This window comes from Urocitellus parryii, chromosome 5 (assembly GCF_045843805.1).
Source record: "Urocitellus parryii isolate mUroPar1 chromosome 5, mUroPar1.hap1, whole genome shotgun sequence".
Classification (NCBI taxonomy): Eukaryota; Metazoa; Chordata; class Mammalia; order Rodentia; family Sciuridae; genus Urocitellus; species Urocitellus parryii.
Window position 1 is genome coordinate 94813076 of NC_135535.1, and position 17988 is coordinate 94831063.

Genomic DNA, 17988 nt, shown 5'->3' on the forward strand with positions numbered 1-17988 from the left:
TATCGTAGAAAGAATGATTGCCAGCATGTCCCAGCATTGCCTTTCTGCCCACAATTATTTTTCCCTTCCTGAAATTCTCCATGACTAATCATTCTCTTGTGTTGCTGGTAAAAATCTTACTTAACCAGGGTACCTTATGGATTTTTTCTATTTTTTATCACTTTCTATTTTATATTTAAATGATCTGCTTATGTGTCCATCTCTCCCATGAACAACCTCAGCTGGGAAGGCTTGGGTGGATCCATAGTTATCTTTGTGTTCTTAGTGCTTAGGTCAATACTTGGCAGAGAGTACATAACCTTTTTTATTCAAATGAACCTGTCAGACTCTGATTGGTTATATTCTGAGGCCCTGTCACTAAACATGGTCATTTATCTCAGAAGTTGAAGGTTCCCCTACAGCCAGCTGCAAAGTTCCCAAAGCACAGGGAGTTAACCACAGAGTGGGCTGCCCTGGATTGGCATCCCCAAATACAGAGTCCAGTGTTGGAGCAGGAGGAGAACAATGGAAGCCAGCTGCTCCAGGTGCCTGTTACTCTTATTTCTCCTCACGTGTGAACTGGCCCCAGAAGTTGCTGGAGAAGTTGAAGAGCCCTCAGGTAAAATGGAAAGCACTTGCATGACCATAAGGGAAAAATTTTAGAAGGGAGGGGAGTGTGATAGCTCTCTGGGTACTTTCCTTCTAAACCTGGAAAGTTTTTTCAAAAATATGCTGGATAAAGATGATAAAGATGTGTGTTGCCTTGCAAAGAGAAGTTTAACAGAATCCTTCAGAGAGTGACCATAAGGGGAAGTCACTTCCATATGTTAGATTTTTTTTAAAAAACCTTGGAATGGTAACAGCTTTCCAAGAAATTAAAATCTCCTTGGCCTTAGATGAGTTGCACTTACAGAGCTGCTTCTTTACCGCAGAATCCAGACATCTTTTGCTTCTCTCTCTAGATGGTCCTGGGACTGCCCAGGGACCTATATGGCTCACAGATGTCCCAGCTGCTGAGGAATTCATCTCTGCTGCTGAGGTGGCAATCGTAGGCTTCTTCCAGGTTTGTCCACATATTGCTCTTGCTGTGTCCCCATGAGCCAGGCAACGTTTTCCTACAGGGAGCCATGGTGGTGGCCTCTTGTCCAGATGACAATGCCTTAGAAGTAGTGGGGCTCAGAATCGGCTTATCAATTCGGACTTTTTAATTTTACAGTATTCAGACTTTTTAAATTTTACAGTATTCTCAGTCTCCACATTAGGTCTCTCTCCTACTTGCTTCAAAGAGTTCTGAGTCTGTTGGTTGGATCTCCTTGTCCCCAGATAGTTGGAAACTAAGTTAGTATCTGCAGGAAGAAAACCTGAAGCAAACCCTGCTCTTGTTCTAAATGCCCTTGTCTATTCTCTCATATAAACAGGCAGAAGCAAGCATAAACCTTTTATAATACAGGCGACACTTTCTCTATGTGTGCCAAAGCTCCAAAGTGTTAGCTACCTCTGTCTAAAATCTTTCCCTTGGTAGACCCTCATTCTTCCTTGTCTCTGCCTTCTCTGAAATATTGAAAAATGATGACTTTGATATGTTGAAGGTATTAACCTCCATCTTCCAGATTGGCTGCTTGACCAACTAAAGCAGCCAATAATGAGAGGGCATCTTTCCAGCACTCTCTGGTGGCGGCATCTGGCAATTTCCACAGCTGATCCTGCCCCGACTCTCCTCGCTACAGACCTTCTTGCCTATTTCCACTCATTGATCCCAACCCTGTCCGTGGTGTACACAGCTGGAAGCAGCTGTGAGGAGATGCATTGTGGAAGGAAGACAAGGAGCAGTTAGTTTCCAGTAGTGAGAGAGATGTAGACAGAAACAGCCACACTCAGAAAGCTAGGAAAGAGCAAGCGTGAACTGGAAGAGTGTGCAATGACTTAAACAGCCACCAGAGGCCATCATTGGATCCTTGAGCAATTCCATCTGAAAGAGCAGATCACAAAAGAGGAAGAAGCCTGGGTGAACAAGTGTTCACACCCTCTACCAAACTCTAGTTGGCCTTTCAGAAGAGCAAGCTACCAACTTCCTGTACTTGAACCCAAATGCTAAGTTAGCCATCTTCTTTCTCCTTGCATATCACCTTCAGCCAAGGGAGATGCAGGGTAGAACACACTCATACCTGTTCATCACCTGGAGCTGCTATGGGCAAACATTGTGTGGCAGCAGGGACATGATGCCCATTTCAGCACTCAGAAGTGACCTCCCTGCTCCCTGACCTCTGGGTTGCAGAGCTGGACACGTGAAAAGTATCTTCATGCACAAAGCTCAGGAAAGCACACAGCTTCATGCTCAGGAAAGAGGTTTGAAAAGAGGGACCTGTTGTCCCATATCCTACACAAACCATTCTTAATGAAATTTCTAAGCTTCCCCCATTCTCATTTCTTTTCTCATTTTTTTTGGCCCCTTTGATAGCACCTATTTCTTATTTTTGCATTTCCTCTTTTCTCCACAAATAGTCTCCAAAACATTTGTCTCCTCAAGTAATCAATGTCAATATAGCCCAATTCCACAGGCCTCTGATTTTGAAGCCTCTTGACTACTAATAAACTTCAGCTCTATGATAAGGCCAGACAAAAATCCCAGGCTTAGCCACAATTTTAGTAGTAACCTATTAATTGCCATATCCTGGAAAACTCAAAATGCCACTGCAAATTTAGCCTATGTTCTAGAGGATAATTTTTTTTCACTAAACACTAAATTAATTCTATGACTTCTGGTTTGAGTGAGCATATTACTTCTCTATTCTTTTTCTCTCTCCTTCCAAAATAATCCCTATGCATTATTTTCCCTCTTGTTTTTAGGATCTAGAAATACCAGTAGTGTCTGTATTCCATAGCATGGTGCAAAAATTCCAAGATGTGTCATTTGGAATCAGCAATAACTCTGAGGTCCTGGCCCACTACAACATCACCAGGAACTCCATTTCCCTCTTTCGTCTGGTAAGTTGGGTGGACAACCTAAGCCTCCTCCCAAGTTTTGTTCAGGTTGTGGACTCATAAACTTGTGGGACTGGAAAGAACTCTATGTCTTTAACACTAATGCTGGTGCCAAATTCAGGGACATTGTTGACAAGGATGGTGACTCAACCAAGAGTTGCCAAACAGGTGCTGTGATGAAGTGGAAAGAAGACTCAAGTGAGAATCGGGAAACAGGATTCTGAAGAGCTGCTTGGTGGCTCACTGGCCACCAGATGCTGGGCAACTCACTTAGCACTTTTAGCTTCAATTATTTCATCTATAAATTAAAAGGAGAAAAATCTTTGCTTTCATAGATCTGAAAGTATAGATTATAACCAATACTCAAGTATCCAGTGTAAACAGTGTGACCATAAAGTGTTACAAGCTTCAAGGGACAAAAACTGGGAATTCTGGAAAAAAAAATATGAAGAAGAGCACTGGTCTGGGATGTAAAGGAGAGATAAAAACCCATATGGCCAAGGGGGAAATAATCGAATTCAATTAGAAATCAATGACCAGGCCAATTTGACTGGATTCCAGGGTACATGTTAGGCAGAAAGTAATACAAAATAGAGAAGACTGTTTAAACACATACTGTGGAGAAATTAGAATACCATTTAATTTGGTTATACTAAATTTGGTTGGTACCGTAAAGCCCCAAAACGTTTAGATCATAGGAGTAACATGAATAGGAATGTGTTTTAGTAAGAGAAATGGTGGGTGGGATGAATTAGTAGGCATAAAAAGAGAGTGATTTGGGTAGGTATTAAGGGTCTGTAGAGAGGTCAAAATTAAAGAAAAGCAGATTGATGTCTAGATAATTAGATTAAGTAAATGATCAGCAAATAATAGACATCAAAATTACAGAAAGATGATAAAGTTTAAAGCCAGGGTGTCCAGGAATAGTGAAAGCATATGCAGAAATAGGGATTATTACTGCTTTAGTTGGTTGTTGACTTTTAATACCTGGTGAAATGTCAAAGTAAAGATGTCAAGAGTATGCTGAAAATGAGAACAAGAGCCCAGGATAGAGCTTTCAAGATTTCTGAACCAAATGCCCTTCTCTCCCTGTGGCTGCCATCTTTTCTTTCTCATGGTCACTTCTCATTCAAACTTCCTTTAAGAGTATGTTATACTCAGTGTCTCAGACTTCATTTCAGCTGGGCACTGTTAGGTAGTATATGCCCCATGGCTCCATGAAAGCTCTATTCACTCAGGTCAGCCCAGCCTCTGTGTGGCCAAGCAAAAATGCTTTTTCAGTCTTATTTTGCTCAAAATTTCTGCCATATAGATAGTGTTGGTTGATATTGTCTTCAGTGTTCTCTCCTTTCTTGACTTCTAGGAGCCTACTTCTGTTAGTCTTCCTGAGCCCTCTCTTCCTCTACCTATACTACTTCTTGACCCAATGCTCTTCTCAGTCTAGGTTATGGAATCTGTGCTCAGTGAAGGCAAGAGATGGTCTGTTCATTTCTGAATCCACAGAGCCTAAAATAGTGTCTGCCTTGTGGCAGCACTGAGAGCAGGTGCTCGTGAGATATTTGTAGAGAATGAGCGTATGAGTGAATCAATTAATGAATGTCTATGTTCTCCTTAAGCAAACTAATTCATATTTGACCATGATGTGTTTGCAGAGGATTTGGGATATTTTAACTATGACATGGACTTCTCTCATAATTCAAATGCTCGTTGAAGATAACCATTTTATGCCATCCTAAGCACTATACTCTTGACATGCTCAAAATTGAATTTATTGTCTGCACCTGCTAAATCATTTCCCCCCATCTAATACACTATTTTATTGAATGATTATGTTCATTCACTCTCTCTCTCTTGCCAATTGTACCTCTTATCTTGAATCTATATTACTCCACTCTTCCTACTTCGTTCCCATTTAGGCTCCAAGCATCATTTTCATTGTGATTGTAATTGCTTCTTAACTGATCACCTTTTACTGCTTCATATCCATTTTCAAGACTGGTACCACTATGGCATGTTTAAGATGGAAATTCGACCAAGGCATTCCTCTCTTAAAACTTCTTCAACATTTCCCACTTTTTGCAAGATATTCAGTGTTACCTATGGCCTCTTCTGACGGAGCCACCACCTGCTTTTCTAGTCCCTTTTCTAGCAGTTTTCTACCCTGGCATTTATTCTCTCAGTCCCCAATTATACGCATGATGATTATCCAGTCCCCTCTGCCCAGAATGTTTCTAGCTCAAGGACTCCCTTTCCCCGGGCCTCACCCTGCTGACTCCTCCTCATACTTCAGGTTAATCAGTTCAGGCATATTGTCCTTCAGAGAGCCTCTCTGGAATCCCCAAATCAGCCTAAGCATTCCTCTGTATATCCATATCTCTATTTCCATTTATCCCTCTATGTCTCATTTTTGTATTCCACATCCACGGGCCTGTAACACCTAAAAGGTACCAAGAAGCATTTGAGAAACCAAACTCACCTCCCAAAGTATGTCTGAGGCTACAAGAGCACCTTTGAGCCACTTTTCCACTTGCACAATAGTTGCTAGTCTATATTTTCACTATGGAGAAACAGAATGAAACCCAGCCTTATTGTGAAAAACGTTGTGAAGGCAGACATGGACGGTGAGGCAGATGTCTTTCCCATTGCCATCGAACCATTGAGAGTCATCCTTCAATGCAACGTCCTCATCAACTTCAGTTCCACAGGCTCACCTTCCCCAGTTTTTTGTTTGTAGATCTTAAGAAGGCCTGAATGAAGGGCCTTCAGAAGATACACCCACCGGGAAGGAAAACACAGGTGTTGCTTCCAACTGCTCTCCAGGCTTCACACTCTTTAACAGGAACATGAGCTCTGTTTACAACTTAGTCTTTGTAAAGCCCCTTGATGACTTCTCAGAGGTTTCCACTCCTCCCTAGCATCTGTTTTCTGTTTACCACTAGTGATGGACCTACTCCAAATGAACTCCTGAGACCTCTGTGCACCCGATTATCTATGTGCCATACCAAAAACCAACACAGCGGTTCCTGCGCACTTCACTGGCCAGGCTGGGAGAGGCTCGACTTATGTGGTGCCAGCTTTTAGATAAACACTTCTTTCTCAGTTTATTCTTTCAAAAATTTAGTACACATTTTAAAAGGATCATTGTTCAGGAATTTAGAAGAACTTTTTTTAAAGGGGTGGTGATGGCACTACCCCTTAAAATTTTAGGATTTGGGAAATATAAACCTATCACAAATTTTCTGGTACTTTTGTTCATCTTAGATCCACAGTTTGTTATGTTTTAGTTGTTTGCTAGTTGTGTGTGTGTGTGTGTGTGTGTGTGTCTAATCTATGATTGGTTCTATTACAATTCTCACAAGCATTTGATGAAGATTGTTATCCCTACATTGACAGTAAGAAAAATAGAGCTCTGAAATCAATTCAATTCTCTGAAGTTTCAAAACTAGAAAGGAACAGATGTCTGACTCCAAACCCAGCACTGTTGATCTCAAATCATACCATTTCTATTATGCTATCAAGGCTTTCTAAAAGCACTTAATCCTAAAGAAAACCCTCATTTTCACACTGGATTCTGTCTCTTTATCCCTTGTTCTGTAACCCATACCTTTCTTTTCAACTACTTTCTCCTAAACCATTCTCCTATTCCTGTGTCACTAATCAATTGAAAGCCAGGATCATATCTCAAGATTTAATCTAGGTTTTCTATATTTTGGTAAATAAATTTCAGAATTTAGACTTACAGCTTTTGCGATTAGAAGAACATATTTAAAGATAAGCTGAAATCATGATTAAGTGAAAAACTAATGATATTATAGATGATTAAGATGTAGGAGAAATAAAAGGCCAGAATAAGCTGTATTTATGGAACATATCATTCTCCAAAATAGGGATGACTTAGATGAATGTTTTTAGTTTCAGTAAAATTCAGGGAACAATATTGAGCCGTAGATCACGACAGGGCTGTTGGGGGCCGAAGTCTGCCTTTTGTGTGACCACAGAGAGACCTCTACATTCTCCCAAAGGATTCTTACTGTTTCCTGAACACAGATGAAATCCCTGGGGTAGATGAATCTGTCCTAAAATGGAACTTTGGATATTATTTGAATGCTTCCCCTGCTTTGGGTCTTCTCAGTCACTTCTATTTTTAAAAAATATAATTAGCCTAACTTTGACCCAATGGATAGTAAAAGAAGCACAGTAAGTCATTCTCTATTCCTTTTGCAGTTATTTATTGGGTGCCTATTATAAGAAATGTAACTTACCAGGCAAAGAGAATCAGAAGGAACTAGTGCATAAAAATAAACTGATAAGAAATGCATGAAGCAATATATGTCAAGTTATTAAAACATTTTTTCTAAAATATGCACTAGCAGTAAGATGAGCAGCTTAGGAAAACAAACCCAGGGGCATGAGGGCAACTGTTTAACAAATGATTTTTTCACTGCCACCCAAGGTATTTAATACCTTGGTATTTAACTGAGTGTAAACTAAGATGATTTTTAATACATTTTCTGAAAAGCTGTGTTGTCAGAGAAATCCAAAGGAATTCAAACAAATGTTACTGAAATAGTAAAAAACAGGAAAGGAACAATTGATAATATAATATGTAAAACAAAACAAAAACATTTCCTTCAGATAATCCAGGGGAATGCTTAGAAACCGTCCCATTTTACTGCTCTGCTTTTATGTTGTATCCCTTTTCTTGTGAAGAAAAAAATAATAGGATATCTTAAGTAAAATTCTTTCCAAACACTGGAGAAGTATATTTTTAAAAAATGTTCTTGGTTCCAGGGTCAGATTTTCTTTCCAGTGCATCATGCAAATAATTATCTTCACAGAAGGCAGATTTTCTGCCCCAATGTTGTTTCCAGTAACCCTACACATAAATGTTCCAGAGTTCATTAGTTTAAAAAACAATGCAGTCATTGGACACGTTTTGTTAAAAGAGGTACGACAAACCCAAGAGACTGCGGGAGGGTGGCTTTTATTAAACCTCCTTCTCTGCTCAGGGAATGTTATCATCAGTTCACCTCCTCTGCCTCCCCATACCGCATTCCTTAGGTCCAGAAACACCTGGAGTAACCAGGGCTTCCTGTTCTCCCTGTTCTGGGAAATGAGAAGTACTGCCTGGAAAAGGGAGCGGGAGGGGACTCCTGGCCCACCCCACAGCTAGGTCAGCTGGGGCTCAGGCGCCAGGCCTAAGATTTCCTAGAAAAATAATCAGGAAGCATTTAGACATATTTGATATTAAAAGGGCCCTGATTGTTTTTGTAATAATGATGATTTTGGTGGTTGCAATAGCAAAGTCTTAAGTATGAAGGAGACAGGCCAGCTGGCAATCTGGTCTTCAGCAGCTTAAAGATCCAGAAGAGCCTCAAATGTCCCGTGTTTTCTGCGTGTTCATTTTATTTCTTCACTCATTCTAATAATTCAGGGTAGGGATGGGGGTAGAAATTTGGGTAAGGTCTCCACCTCAGACTTTTGCTTTTGCTTTTTTTCTTTCTTTCCCAAGTAATCTACTTAGAACTTTGTGAATTTAAAAACAGTTATGTATACAGAGACTTCACATTTTAAAATATTCTGTGGTTTGGATGACTTTTTTTCAAAATCTTTTTCAGAAATAAGAACGTTTTCTGTAGTATTTATTTCATAAACTTAAATTTCACAAAGGTCTTAAAATAAAGAGCACTTAATTGGTCTTTTAAGTGAATGGTGGCAATCTGAGCCTGCATGCCAAACGTATAGCAGGTGCTCGATGAATAATTCTAGAACAAATGGGTTATAAGAGAATGACTACAAAATATCCAGGATTAATAAAATTAACCCTATGGGTCATCTTAACCTGAGCATTGAGCTTTTCAGAAGTTTATATTGCCTTTAATTAGCCCAATGGAGAATCAACTTAAATAAAAGAAATGAAAAATAGAAAATAAGGGTCACCACCAGTATGACAGTAAAGATTAATCTTGGATTCTTACTATGTAGGGACTTAAATTTCCCTTTCCCTAAATTCTCTCCTATGTAAACTAAAGTGAAATTTGTTTCTGATTTTGTTGGGTAGACTGGGAAAAAAGTATCTTGAATAAAAGGGTGATTTTCAACTAAGGCAAGGTCAGATTGGGTAGAGCACATATAAAATAACAGATGAAGGGGAAAGGGATAAAGAGGTGCCCAGGGATCTCAAAAGCAACCCAAGCTATTTTAGGAAATGCACAAAATTGTTCAGGGGCTGACACTGGTGATTTTATCTATACGCATAGTTGCTATAGGCAATGGAAGCATTATCTTATGTTGTTATGGGCAAAAGTAGACTGAGGGAAAATAATGGAAAATCTAGAAACAAGAACTAGAATCATGAAGTTCTATCTTTTAATGTTCCTGTGTTGGTCAGCCTTCTGTCACTGCAACAAAATGTTTACGATAGTCAACTTAATAAGGGTAAAGGTTTATTTGGGCTCATGATTGCAGATGTTTCAGTTCATGATCAATTAACCTGCTGTTTTTGGGCCAGTGGCAAGGCAGCACATCATGGCAGGGAGCATGTGATGGAGCAGAGATGGTGGCTGGGAAGCAGAGAGAAGCAGAAAGGGTCCAGGAGGAAATATTCTATTCAAGGCCATGCCCCCAGAGACCTAGCTTTCTTATACTAGGCCTCAACTTCTAAAGGTTCAACCACCTCCCGATAGCACCACAGGCTGACAATCAAGCTCTCAATACAGGGACCTTCAGGGAGCATTCCAGATCCAAACTATGGCACAGAGGGTAGTGGAACACTAAAATACAAATCTGAGAAAATGGACCAGGTACCTAGATAATTTTTTACAAGTAGGTTATTGTAAAAGAAGGGAAAATGTCTAGACCAAGGTCTAGAAGATGGAAACTAAGAATATTGGGTGCAGCTTTCCATCTTGGGGGCTTTTTCTAGTTCTAGGGGGAAAAAAACAGTTTAAGGATGAGACATTTATCAGCATTTTTGAGAGATTCTCAAAGGGACAACAGAATAAATGTTGGTGTGCAGGCCCCACAGGGGAAGTTGGAAGTAAATCTAGTAAAACGTCCTTACTATCTCCTTTGGATCCCACAATCTTTACCTAATGCCAGGATACATCATAAGCACATCAGCCCTCACGTGGACTTCAGCAAAGCATAGACACAAATCATCTCTATCCTCGAAACTGGACTAGGGTGATCATGAAAAAATGCACACAAACACTTATACACATACAACTGTATACACATGAAATGTGTATGATCCACCCTTAGCCATGCCCTAGTATAATATCCAAATCGCAAAAGAAAAGAAAATCTTAAACTAGAGAAAAAAGACTACCCTCCAAGTAATCTCGACAGGACAGAAATAGGTCACAGCTGATTTATCACTAGAAATAATAGAACACAAAATACTGAGCATTACATTGTTTCAAACACAAAGGGAAATAACTGTCAACTTGGAATTCTACCACCAGCAAAAACAGACTTCAAAAACAAACTTGAAATAAATCACATGTTAAACAACCAAATTGAGAGAATTTGTCACCCAAGAGTTAATTGATACTAAAGAAAATATTAAAAGGTTTTCTCTAGGCAGAGGGGTGGTAACATTCTATGTAGAAGCTCAAAAACGCAGGAATGAATGAAGAAACACTAAAATATAAATATGTGCATAAATTTAAGTGTAAACTACATAATAATCATGATGATGTCTTGTGAGATTTATAATTCAAACACAAAACAAGCATCTGTAAGTCAACTGTGGGGTCAGGAAAGGAAGTCAGAAGATAAACTATATGAGAATGTTCTAAAGTCAAGATAAGGATGGAATAGCCAATTAATATTAGATTCTAATATGTAAAAATTCATGTTGTATAATGCATGCCAGTAATCCCTAAAGGAATAATTAAAACTTGTGTGGCTTCTAAACCAAAAAAAAAAAAAAATGTGGGGGGATAATATAAATTCAGTCAATTCAAAACTGAGCAAAAAAGGAAGAAAAGTAGAATTTGGAACAGGCAGAACCAATGGAAAATTCATAATTAAATATATCAGTAATTGCATTACATAAAAATAATCTTTAAAAAAGAAACATGTCGCTCAAGGGCAGAAAACCCTCCTGGCTCACTTTTCTGTCTGTCTTTGAAGCTTTACTGGAGGCTTGTTTCATAGTGGTCTAAGAATATTTAGCAATTATTGAAAAAAAAGATAAAATGGTGACAACTGGATCCTTCTTTGTGCTTCCCAGGTGGATAATGAACAGTTGAAAATAGAGGGTGAAGAAGTTGAAAACTTGGAAGCTGCCAAATTAAGCCTTTTCATTGAGACCAACAGCCTTCGACTGGTGACAGAATACAACACTAAGGTAAACGACGTCCCTGGGGCCAGCCCCCTAAACTCTTGTGTCAGGGAGGGCACTTGTCTTCACTGCAGAGACCCTCTCCTCCCAGAGCTCTGCTTTTTTAACCAGGAAGGTGAAGTATCCATCCTTAATTGAAAACCTTGTATGTTGTTTATATTAACATTCATACTGTAACCTTTTAGGACTGATGGACTTTTCCCTATTTAACAAAGAGAAACAGAGACAGAAAAGTCAAATGTTTTATCACACAACTAATAAGAGAACCAAAATGCAAAGTTACGTGACTGATTCAAAAACCTTCTGAGTTTTGCTGCCTCCATACCCTGATCAACGCTGTGGATCACATTTCTTGAGTTAGATTCCAATTCATACAGAAAGTCGATTTTTTCCCCCCTAAGGCACTGGTGACCCAAATTTTTATAAAATAAAATAAAAGTAAGTTATTAGACAAATGCACTTTAAAAAATAAGGCCGATTAGTTGGACATGGTGTTGCACACCTGGAATCCCACCTGCTCGGTAGGCTGAGGCAGGGAGGATCTCAAGTTTGAGGCTAGCCCAGGTAGGTTGGCCAAACCAAGTCTCAAAAAAGAAAAATAAACAAATAAGCCCACTGATCACATATTTGCATGCCAGAGCAACATAAAATTTTCAAACATCTATTCCCTATTTTCTGTGTGTACCTCTTTATGGACACTAACATTTCCTGGTCTGGAAATAGCATTGACTAGCATTGTCTGAATCTTCAGGGGCCTCAGCATCTAGGTTTGTCCTCCTCTGATGTCACATGCTGCAAGCAATATGAAGAAAAGTGTCAACCGACCCTCCGGATCATCCTCTGGCCTTCTCACACTCTACAGCTTATCCAGTTATCTTACATGTCCTGCCTTTTATTTCCTAGTGACCTACATCAACTTAGAAGTGCTAGGCGTACTCTAGAAACAATACCTAATGCACACATTATTTTTTTCAGAACTTATGAAGCCCTTTCATACTCATTTTCTCATTTAATCCTCCCTTAATTCTTATTTAATCATTTAATTGATTGTTTAAGGTGAAAGGGAGGAAATTTTGTAGAGGAGAACATTCAAGACCCAATGACATTACCAAATGTCACACAATGAATAAATTAAAAAGACATAATTTAAGGCAGAACATTAGCTCATCTTGTCTATTTCCATTTTATAATACAGGAAGTGGGAGTTCAGAGAAGCTAAGTAACCTCCTAGAGCCATTAGGTTAGTAACTTGAACTTCAGAGACAGCCTCTGCACTTACCCTGTTTTTCGTGCTGGGTCTGTTTGAGTGCATTCTGTGGTTTTTCTACTGCCCCACACAGGAGGAAACACCCCTTTTCCTGTTGACTAAAATCACATCCACTTCTCACACCATCTTTAGAGAGTGTTGACTCCATTTCCACTTTGGCCAAAATTCCAAACACACACACACACACACACACACACACACACACACACACACTCACACACACACACATATCACAGTGTCAGCAGCAATAATGAAGAACACATTCTTAGCCTAGGTCATTGTGATTGTGTGTCTATTCAGCTAAAAGGGGTGCAGAGAGGCCCAGAAAAGTGACCTTTCACTTCCAAGGTAAATGGCTCCAGCCTGCTTGAATCCTGCCCAGCCAGGGCAGGGCAAGGATTGTCCTGCCTGAGCTCTCAGCCTGGGCCAGCTGTCACCTTGCATAGTAATAATGTATCTTTTTAAAGTTCCCTATTACTGGAGGCTAATCACCTCAAGAAGAAATCAGGAGAGAATTTCTTTACAGAAACAAGTTCAATTTTTATTGTGACTTTTTTCTCAAAAAAAAATTTTCTTTTTCTCATTTGGAAAGCTACCCATTCTTCTACAGCTATTTGTCTTCTACTGGTATTGCAGAAGTTTGCACCAGTAATGAAGGGCAGAAAATCACAGCCATACCTTTGGCCCGCCATGCACTTTTAATAACATGTGGATGACTTCAAGGTGAAAAACCAGGCTGTGCCACTAATCACAGATTCCACTAATCACCTCTGTTGTCCAATCCCTTCTGCTAAGACAGGATTGACTCCACTTTTTTTCTTGACTCTTTCCAAAAATTATCCTCCATCTCTGCTTTAGGAAGTTGGACACACACGAATTTAAAACAAGAGTCAATTATTGATCATCTGTTCTCCCAAATGTAAAATCTTGTGTCAGCAGCAATAATGAAGAACACATTTTCTTTCTAAAATGCCAAGGAGAAGAATTTAGGATAAAAACTCCATAGGCCTTCCTTGTCCACCTATTGGCCCCCTGAGGAGCCAATCTCTTATCATGCACATGTTGATTTTTATAGCAATGATTTCTGTATTTAGGAGAGGTAGAAAGCAATGGGGTTTGTTTAAAATAGATTTGCAACAACACAGTTTTGGGAAAGTGAAATGAATGGCGTCAATAGCACAGTTTCACCCTTCCTCTCCCCTTCTTATCCAGCTAGTGGCTATCCCAGTCCCCTAAGTCATTGACAACTTCATGCCGAATGGCCGATCACCAAATAAGATCAATGCTTCCGGTTTCCTGCAGAGCTCACCTTCATGTTGACCTGAGGTGGACTGGATCCACCACACTTGGGGTTAAATTGATTTGCATGGGGTTCTTCCAGGTGATTCTGATCCAGCCAGTTTGGACTCTAGCACCTGACTGCCTAATGTGAATCCCAAGCCATCATTTATGTAACTTTTACAACTATTTAATCTATCTCTGCCTCAGTCTTCTCACTTGAAAAACCAGGATCTTAAGGATTCAATTAGTTATTATAAGAATAAAAGCTGAAGACAGTTCCTTGCACATAATAAATATTCAATAAGTATGCTCAACTAATTTGTAGTCAAGAATCATATTTTAAGTGTTCCTTTTGCAACATGAAAAGGAGTTGGAAAAAAAAGCGACTGATATGTTTCATGGCATATTTGTTGTCTATTTCATGTAACAGGTTACTCTAAAATTTTAGCTTGAGACAGTAAATGTTGATTATCTCATGCCAATTCTGTAGGTCAACCATCTGGGAGTGTCTTGGCTAGGTGCTTCTTGCTCTAGCATCTCTGGTGAGTTTGCAGCCAATGGTCAGGACTGCAGTCATTGGAAGGCTTGAGTAGAGCTGGAAGATTTTCTTTCAAGAGGGCTCACTCATGTGGCTGGCAAGTTGGTCCCCACTGTTGCCCTGTGAATCTGTCCATAGGGCTGCTTCAGTGCACCACACTGGTGGCTGGCTTTCCCCAGAGTGAGGGATATTGGGAAGAGCAAGGCAGAACTTATGATGACTTTTATGACCTCAAAGTCACACTCCATCATTTCTACAATATCCTCTTGGTTTCTCCATCCAACCTCTGCAGTGTGGGAAAGAGGGACCTACACGGATGCATGAAAAAAAAAAAAAAAAACAGGTGGGGAGATTTTTGAGAGCTATCTTGGAGGCCAATTGCATTTGTGTTACCATTCACTGAATTGACACTAATGCCTCCCCCCTTTCTCTCTTTCTACTATAACACACTTGCCAGACTGGGTTTGGCCTATTTAACACCATGATTGAGATTCATCTTCTCCTGGTGATAAGCAAAGCATCTCCAGAGTACGCCGAGAATATGAACAGATACCAGAAAGCAGCTAGGCTCTTCCAGGGAAAGGTAAGTTGGGAATGGGACATGACATTTGAATAAATAACACCAGAAGAAAGATGGGGCTAGGAAGGAGAGATAAATAAGGAAAGCCAGTATGTTTCAGAAATCAAGAAAGAGTGGGTCATAAAAAAATAGCATCATTTGAAATCAAACATGTTATGTTTGGTAACATTAAAGGCTTATATAATCATGTTTTCCCACAGTGGTTAAGGATATTTTTTTCTGCATTGATAGATGGGGATAAAATAGACTAGTATGGCAATATGTAAATCAATGGATGTGTAACCGATGTGATTCTGCAATCTGTATATGGGGTAAAAATGGGAGTTCATAACCCACTTGAATCAAAGTGTGAAATATGATATGTCAAGAACTATGTAATGTTTTGAACAACCAACAATAAAAAAAATAAAAATAAAATGCATATATACTTAGTAAAAATAAATAAATAAATAAATAAAATAAAATAGAGACATAAAGATACAGAAAATAAAATCACCTACTAGTCACCATTTGTTAATACCCCCCACCATACTCTCATCAAGTTTGAGACGGACCTTAGGGTTTACTCCACATATACACCTGTTGAGCCCTGGGACCTACTAGATAGCCAAGAAATACTTATTTCTTCCCTTTTCCTCCTTCATGAAGTTCTGCTTGATATCTCCAAAACAATAAAACTTAACTACTTCAAGGCTGCTCAGCTAGAGACCTTTCTAACCATGACAACCAGCCGATAATAAAGTCAGTTGCCCTTCTGAAGGCAGCTCCCCTAACCCTGGGAGCATTCCGTGCAACTGAATGGAGATGATCCTCAACTGCATTATAAAGATTTCTAGTTTGGATAGAAGGTTTGACCTAACAATATACAGTAGCCCCCTTTTTCATAGTTTCACTATGGTCAGTCATGGTCAGAAAATATTGGACATTTTTAGAAATAAGAAGTTTGAAGTAACTTTCACTATAGCATATTGTTAGAATTGTTCCAATTATCTATTTTATTTTTTATAATTAGCTATTATATCAAAAGAATATATGTATATGAAGGAATGTAGTATATCTAGATTTCAGTACTATCCGAGGCTTCAGGCATCCACAAGGGGTTTTGGAATGTGATTGCAAAATAGTTAATATTTATCAAGCACTTACTATCTGTCAAATGCTATACTAAAAATATTAAATGCCCTCATTTACTCTCCACACTGCCCCCAAACAAAATCTATTCTACCAACAAAAAAAACTGAGTCCCAGAGAGGCTGTATAATAGGCCAAAAGCCACACAACTAAATATACCAGAGGTAAAATTTAAAATTTGTTCTTTGCTTTTAACCTGTAGGCCCCACTTCCTCCCTTAGAATCAATAAAATCTCTTCCAATTCTGTGTGCTCAAAATTAAATAAATCTGACCAAAGGAATAAAATACTAAAGCAACACAAAATTTATTTTGATTTAAACTGAGATTTAACTGACATGACACCATAAGTTTAATCAGTGTAAACGACAACAATTACAAAGAATCTGTTTATCCCCAGGATCTCTGATAGAGCTTTTTCTTTTCAAACTTCTTCAACTGCAGATTCTCTTTGTTCTGGTGGACAGTGGTATGAAGGAAAATGAAAAGGTGATATCATTTTTCAAACTAAAGAAGTCTCAGCTGCCAGCTTTGGCAATTTACCGAACTTTTGATGATCAGTGGGATACACTGCCTATAACTGAAGTTACAGTGGAGCATGTGAAAAACTTTTGTGATGGATTTCTAGAAGGGAAATTGTTGGTAAGTGTGAGGGTACAGGTAAAACAGTTTGCATTTTCTCCTTCTGAATAAGATTTCTGGGCACTAGTGGATCTGATCAATAGCAAATGAATATAAGGGTGTATGCTGGTCAGAATCGGGATGCTCATGGGAACAGTTATGGGAATAGAACTAGTTATGGGAATAGAACTAACAAAGTATTTTTGGAAAAGTATTGCATATTCAAAGGAGCTGAATTTGGAATTTTGCCATTTTGCTTAAGGTATCAATGGGAAATGAATCAAAATCCGTATAAAAGAGCTCATGAGATAAAAATTGAAAATGATTTAGCACTTCCCAAAGTAATCAAAATGGCCTAGTTTTCTAAGCCTAAAGCAAGAATTAACTCCAAATCTAAATTTCAGTGTTATGATGTTTTTCAGAGAGAAAATCGAACATCAGAAGAAAAAACTCCAAAAGTGGAACTCTGACTTCTCCTTGGTATTTCCACTTATTACCACATACTTTATGCTGAACAAAAACAGGCCATTTAAACCTGAGGGATACCAAACAACACATTCACCAGGACTTTCAACCACACATGGAGAGAGAGAGAGAGAGAGAGAGAGAGAGAGAGAGAGAGAGAGAGAGAGAGAGAAAGAGAATTTATTCCATTTTGTTCCTTAAAAATCTCATTGGCTTTTCTTCTTTCTTTTAAACTCCCTTTACTCTCTGGCTACTCACCTATTTTGCTATTGCACATTCATACTGTGTAGGCCCACCCATGGTGGACAGCTTTAGAAATCCTATGACACCTGTATGAAGGAGAGCCATTCCTAGAGAGAAATTGTTGCAATGTATCATTAGTACTGAGTTTGCCTACTTCACATGATCCACACAACATAGTTCCTGCTGTTTGGAGGCTGTCTAAGGATTGAAACTCGACCTTCCTTCATAAGCGCCCGTCTCTCTCTGACTCAGGGCCAAGAATCAAAGGATGGCTTTTAAGCACTCTTCTGTGTTTTTGTCAGACGTTAAATGATGTCCCCAAGTTTCTGAATTCAGCATAAACAGACCATGTGAAAACTCTATGCTTGTTTAGCATCCCCAATTCCCCATGTAAATCAACAACCCGTCCAATAAATAAAGGCAATGATGTTATAGGAGAAGACTGGCATCTCTTTGCAGGCCGAACCTTTTGTAAACACCCAGCTGCCCAGCCGAGCCGTGTGTCCCTCACCCTTCAGCGCTCACAGTTTAGCAGCGGGCCCTAAGCCACATG

At 39.2% G+C, this 17988-nt stretch overlaps 1 protein-coding gene across 2 annotated transcripts; it reads left to right on the top strand.

The window, feature by feature from the left end:
• Positions 1-504: 504 nt before the first annotated feature.
• On the top strand, positions 505-17203 carry Erp27 (endoplasmic reticulum protein 27). 2 transcript variants are annotated; one of them, XM_026414177.1, is made up of 7 exons: positions 505-598; positions 942-1042; positions 2827-2964; positions 11201-11317; positions 14855-14980; positions 16551-16748; positions 17150-17203. In XM_026414177.1, the coding sequence occupies exons 1-7, from the start codon at positions 505-507 to the stop codon at positions 17195-17197; spliced, it is 822 nt and encodes a 273-aa protein (XP_026269962.1). In that variant the 3' UTR covers positions 17198-17203. The 2 variants fall into 2 exon arrangements, with proteins under 2 accessions (XP_026269962.1, XP_026269964.1); XM_026414179.1 differs by lacking the exons at positions 505-598; positions 942-1042; positions 2827-2964 and adding an exon at positions 8276-8301 and having other exon boundaries at positions 11197-11317.
• Positions 17204-17988: the final 785 nt, after the last annotated feature.

Bases quoted from the DNA above. Each gene is read 5' to 3' on its own strand.
- Erp27 (XM_026414177.1), top strand. From the start codon at position 505: ATGGAAGCCAGCTGCTCCAGGTGCCTGTTACTCTTATTTCTCCTCACG. The intron at 2,965-11,200 runs GTAAGTTGGGTG...TGTGCTTCCCAG, and splicing joins CCATTTCCCTCTTTCGTCTG to GTGGATAATGAACAGTTGAA. The intron at 11,318-14,854 runs GTAAACGACGTC...CACACTTGCCAG, and splicing joins TGACAGAATACAACACTAAG to ACTGGGTTTGGCCTATTTAA.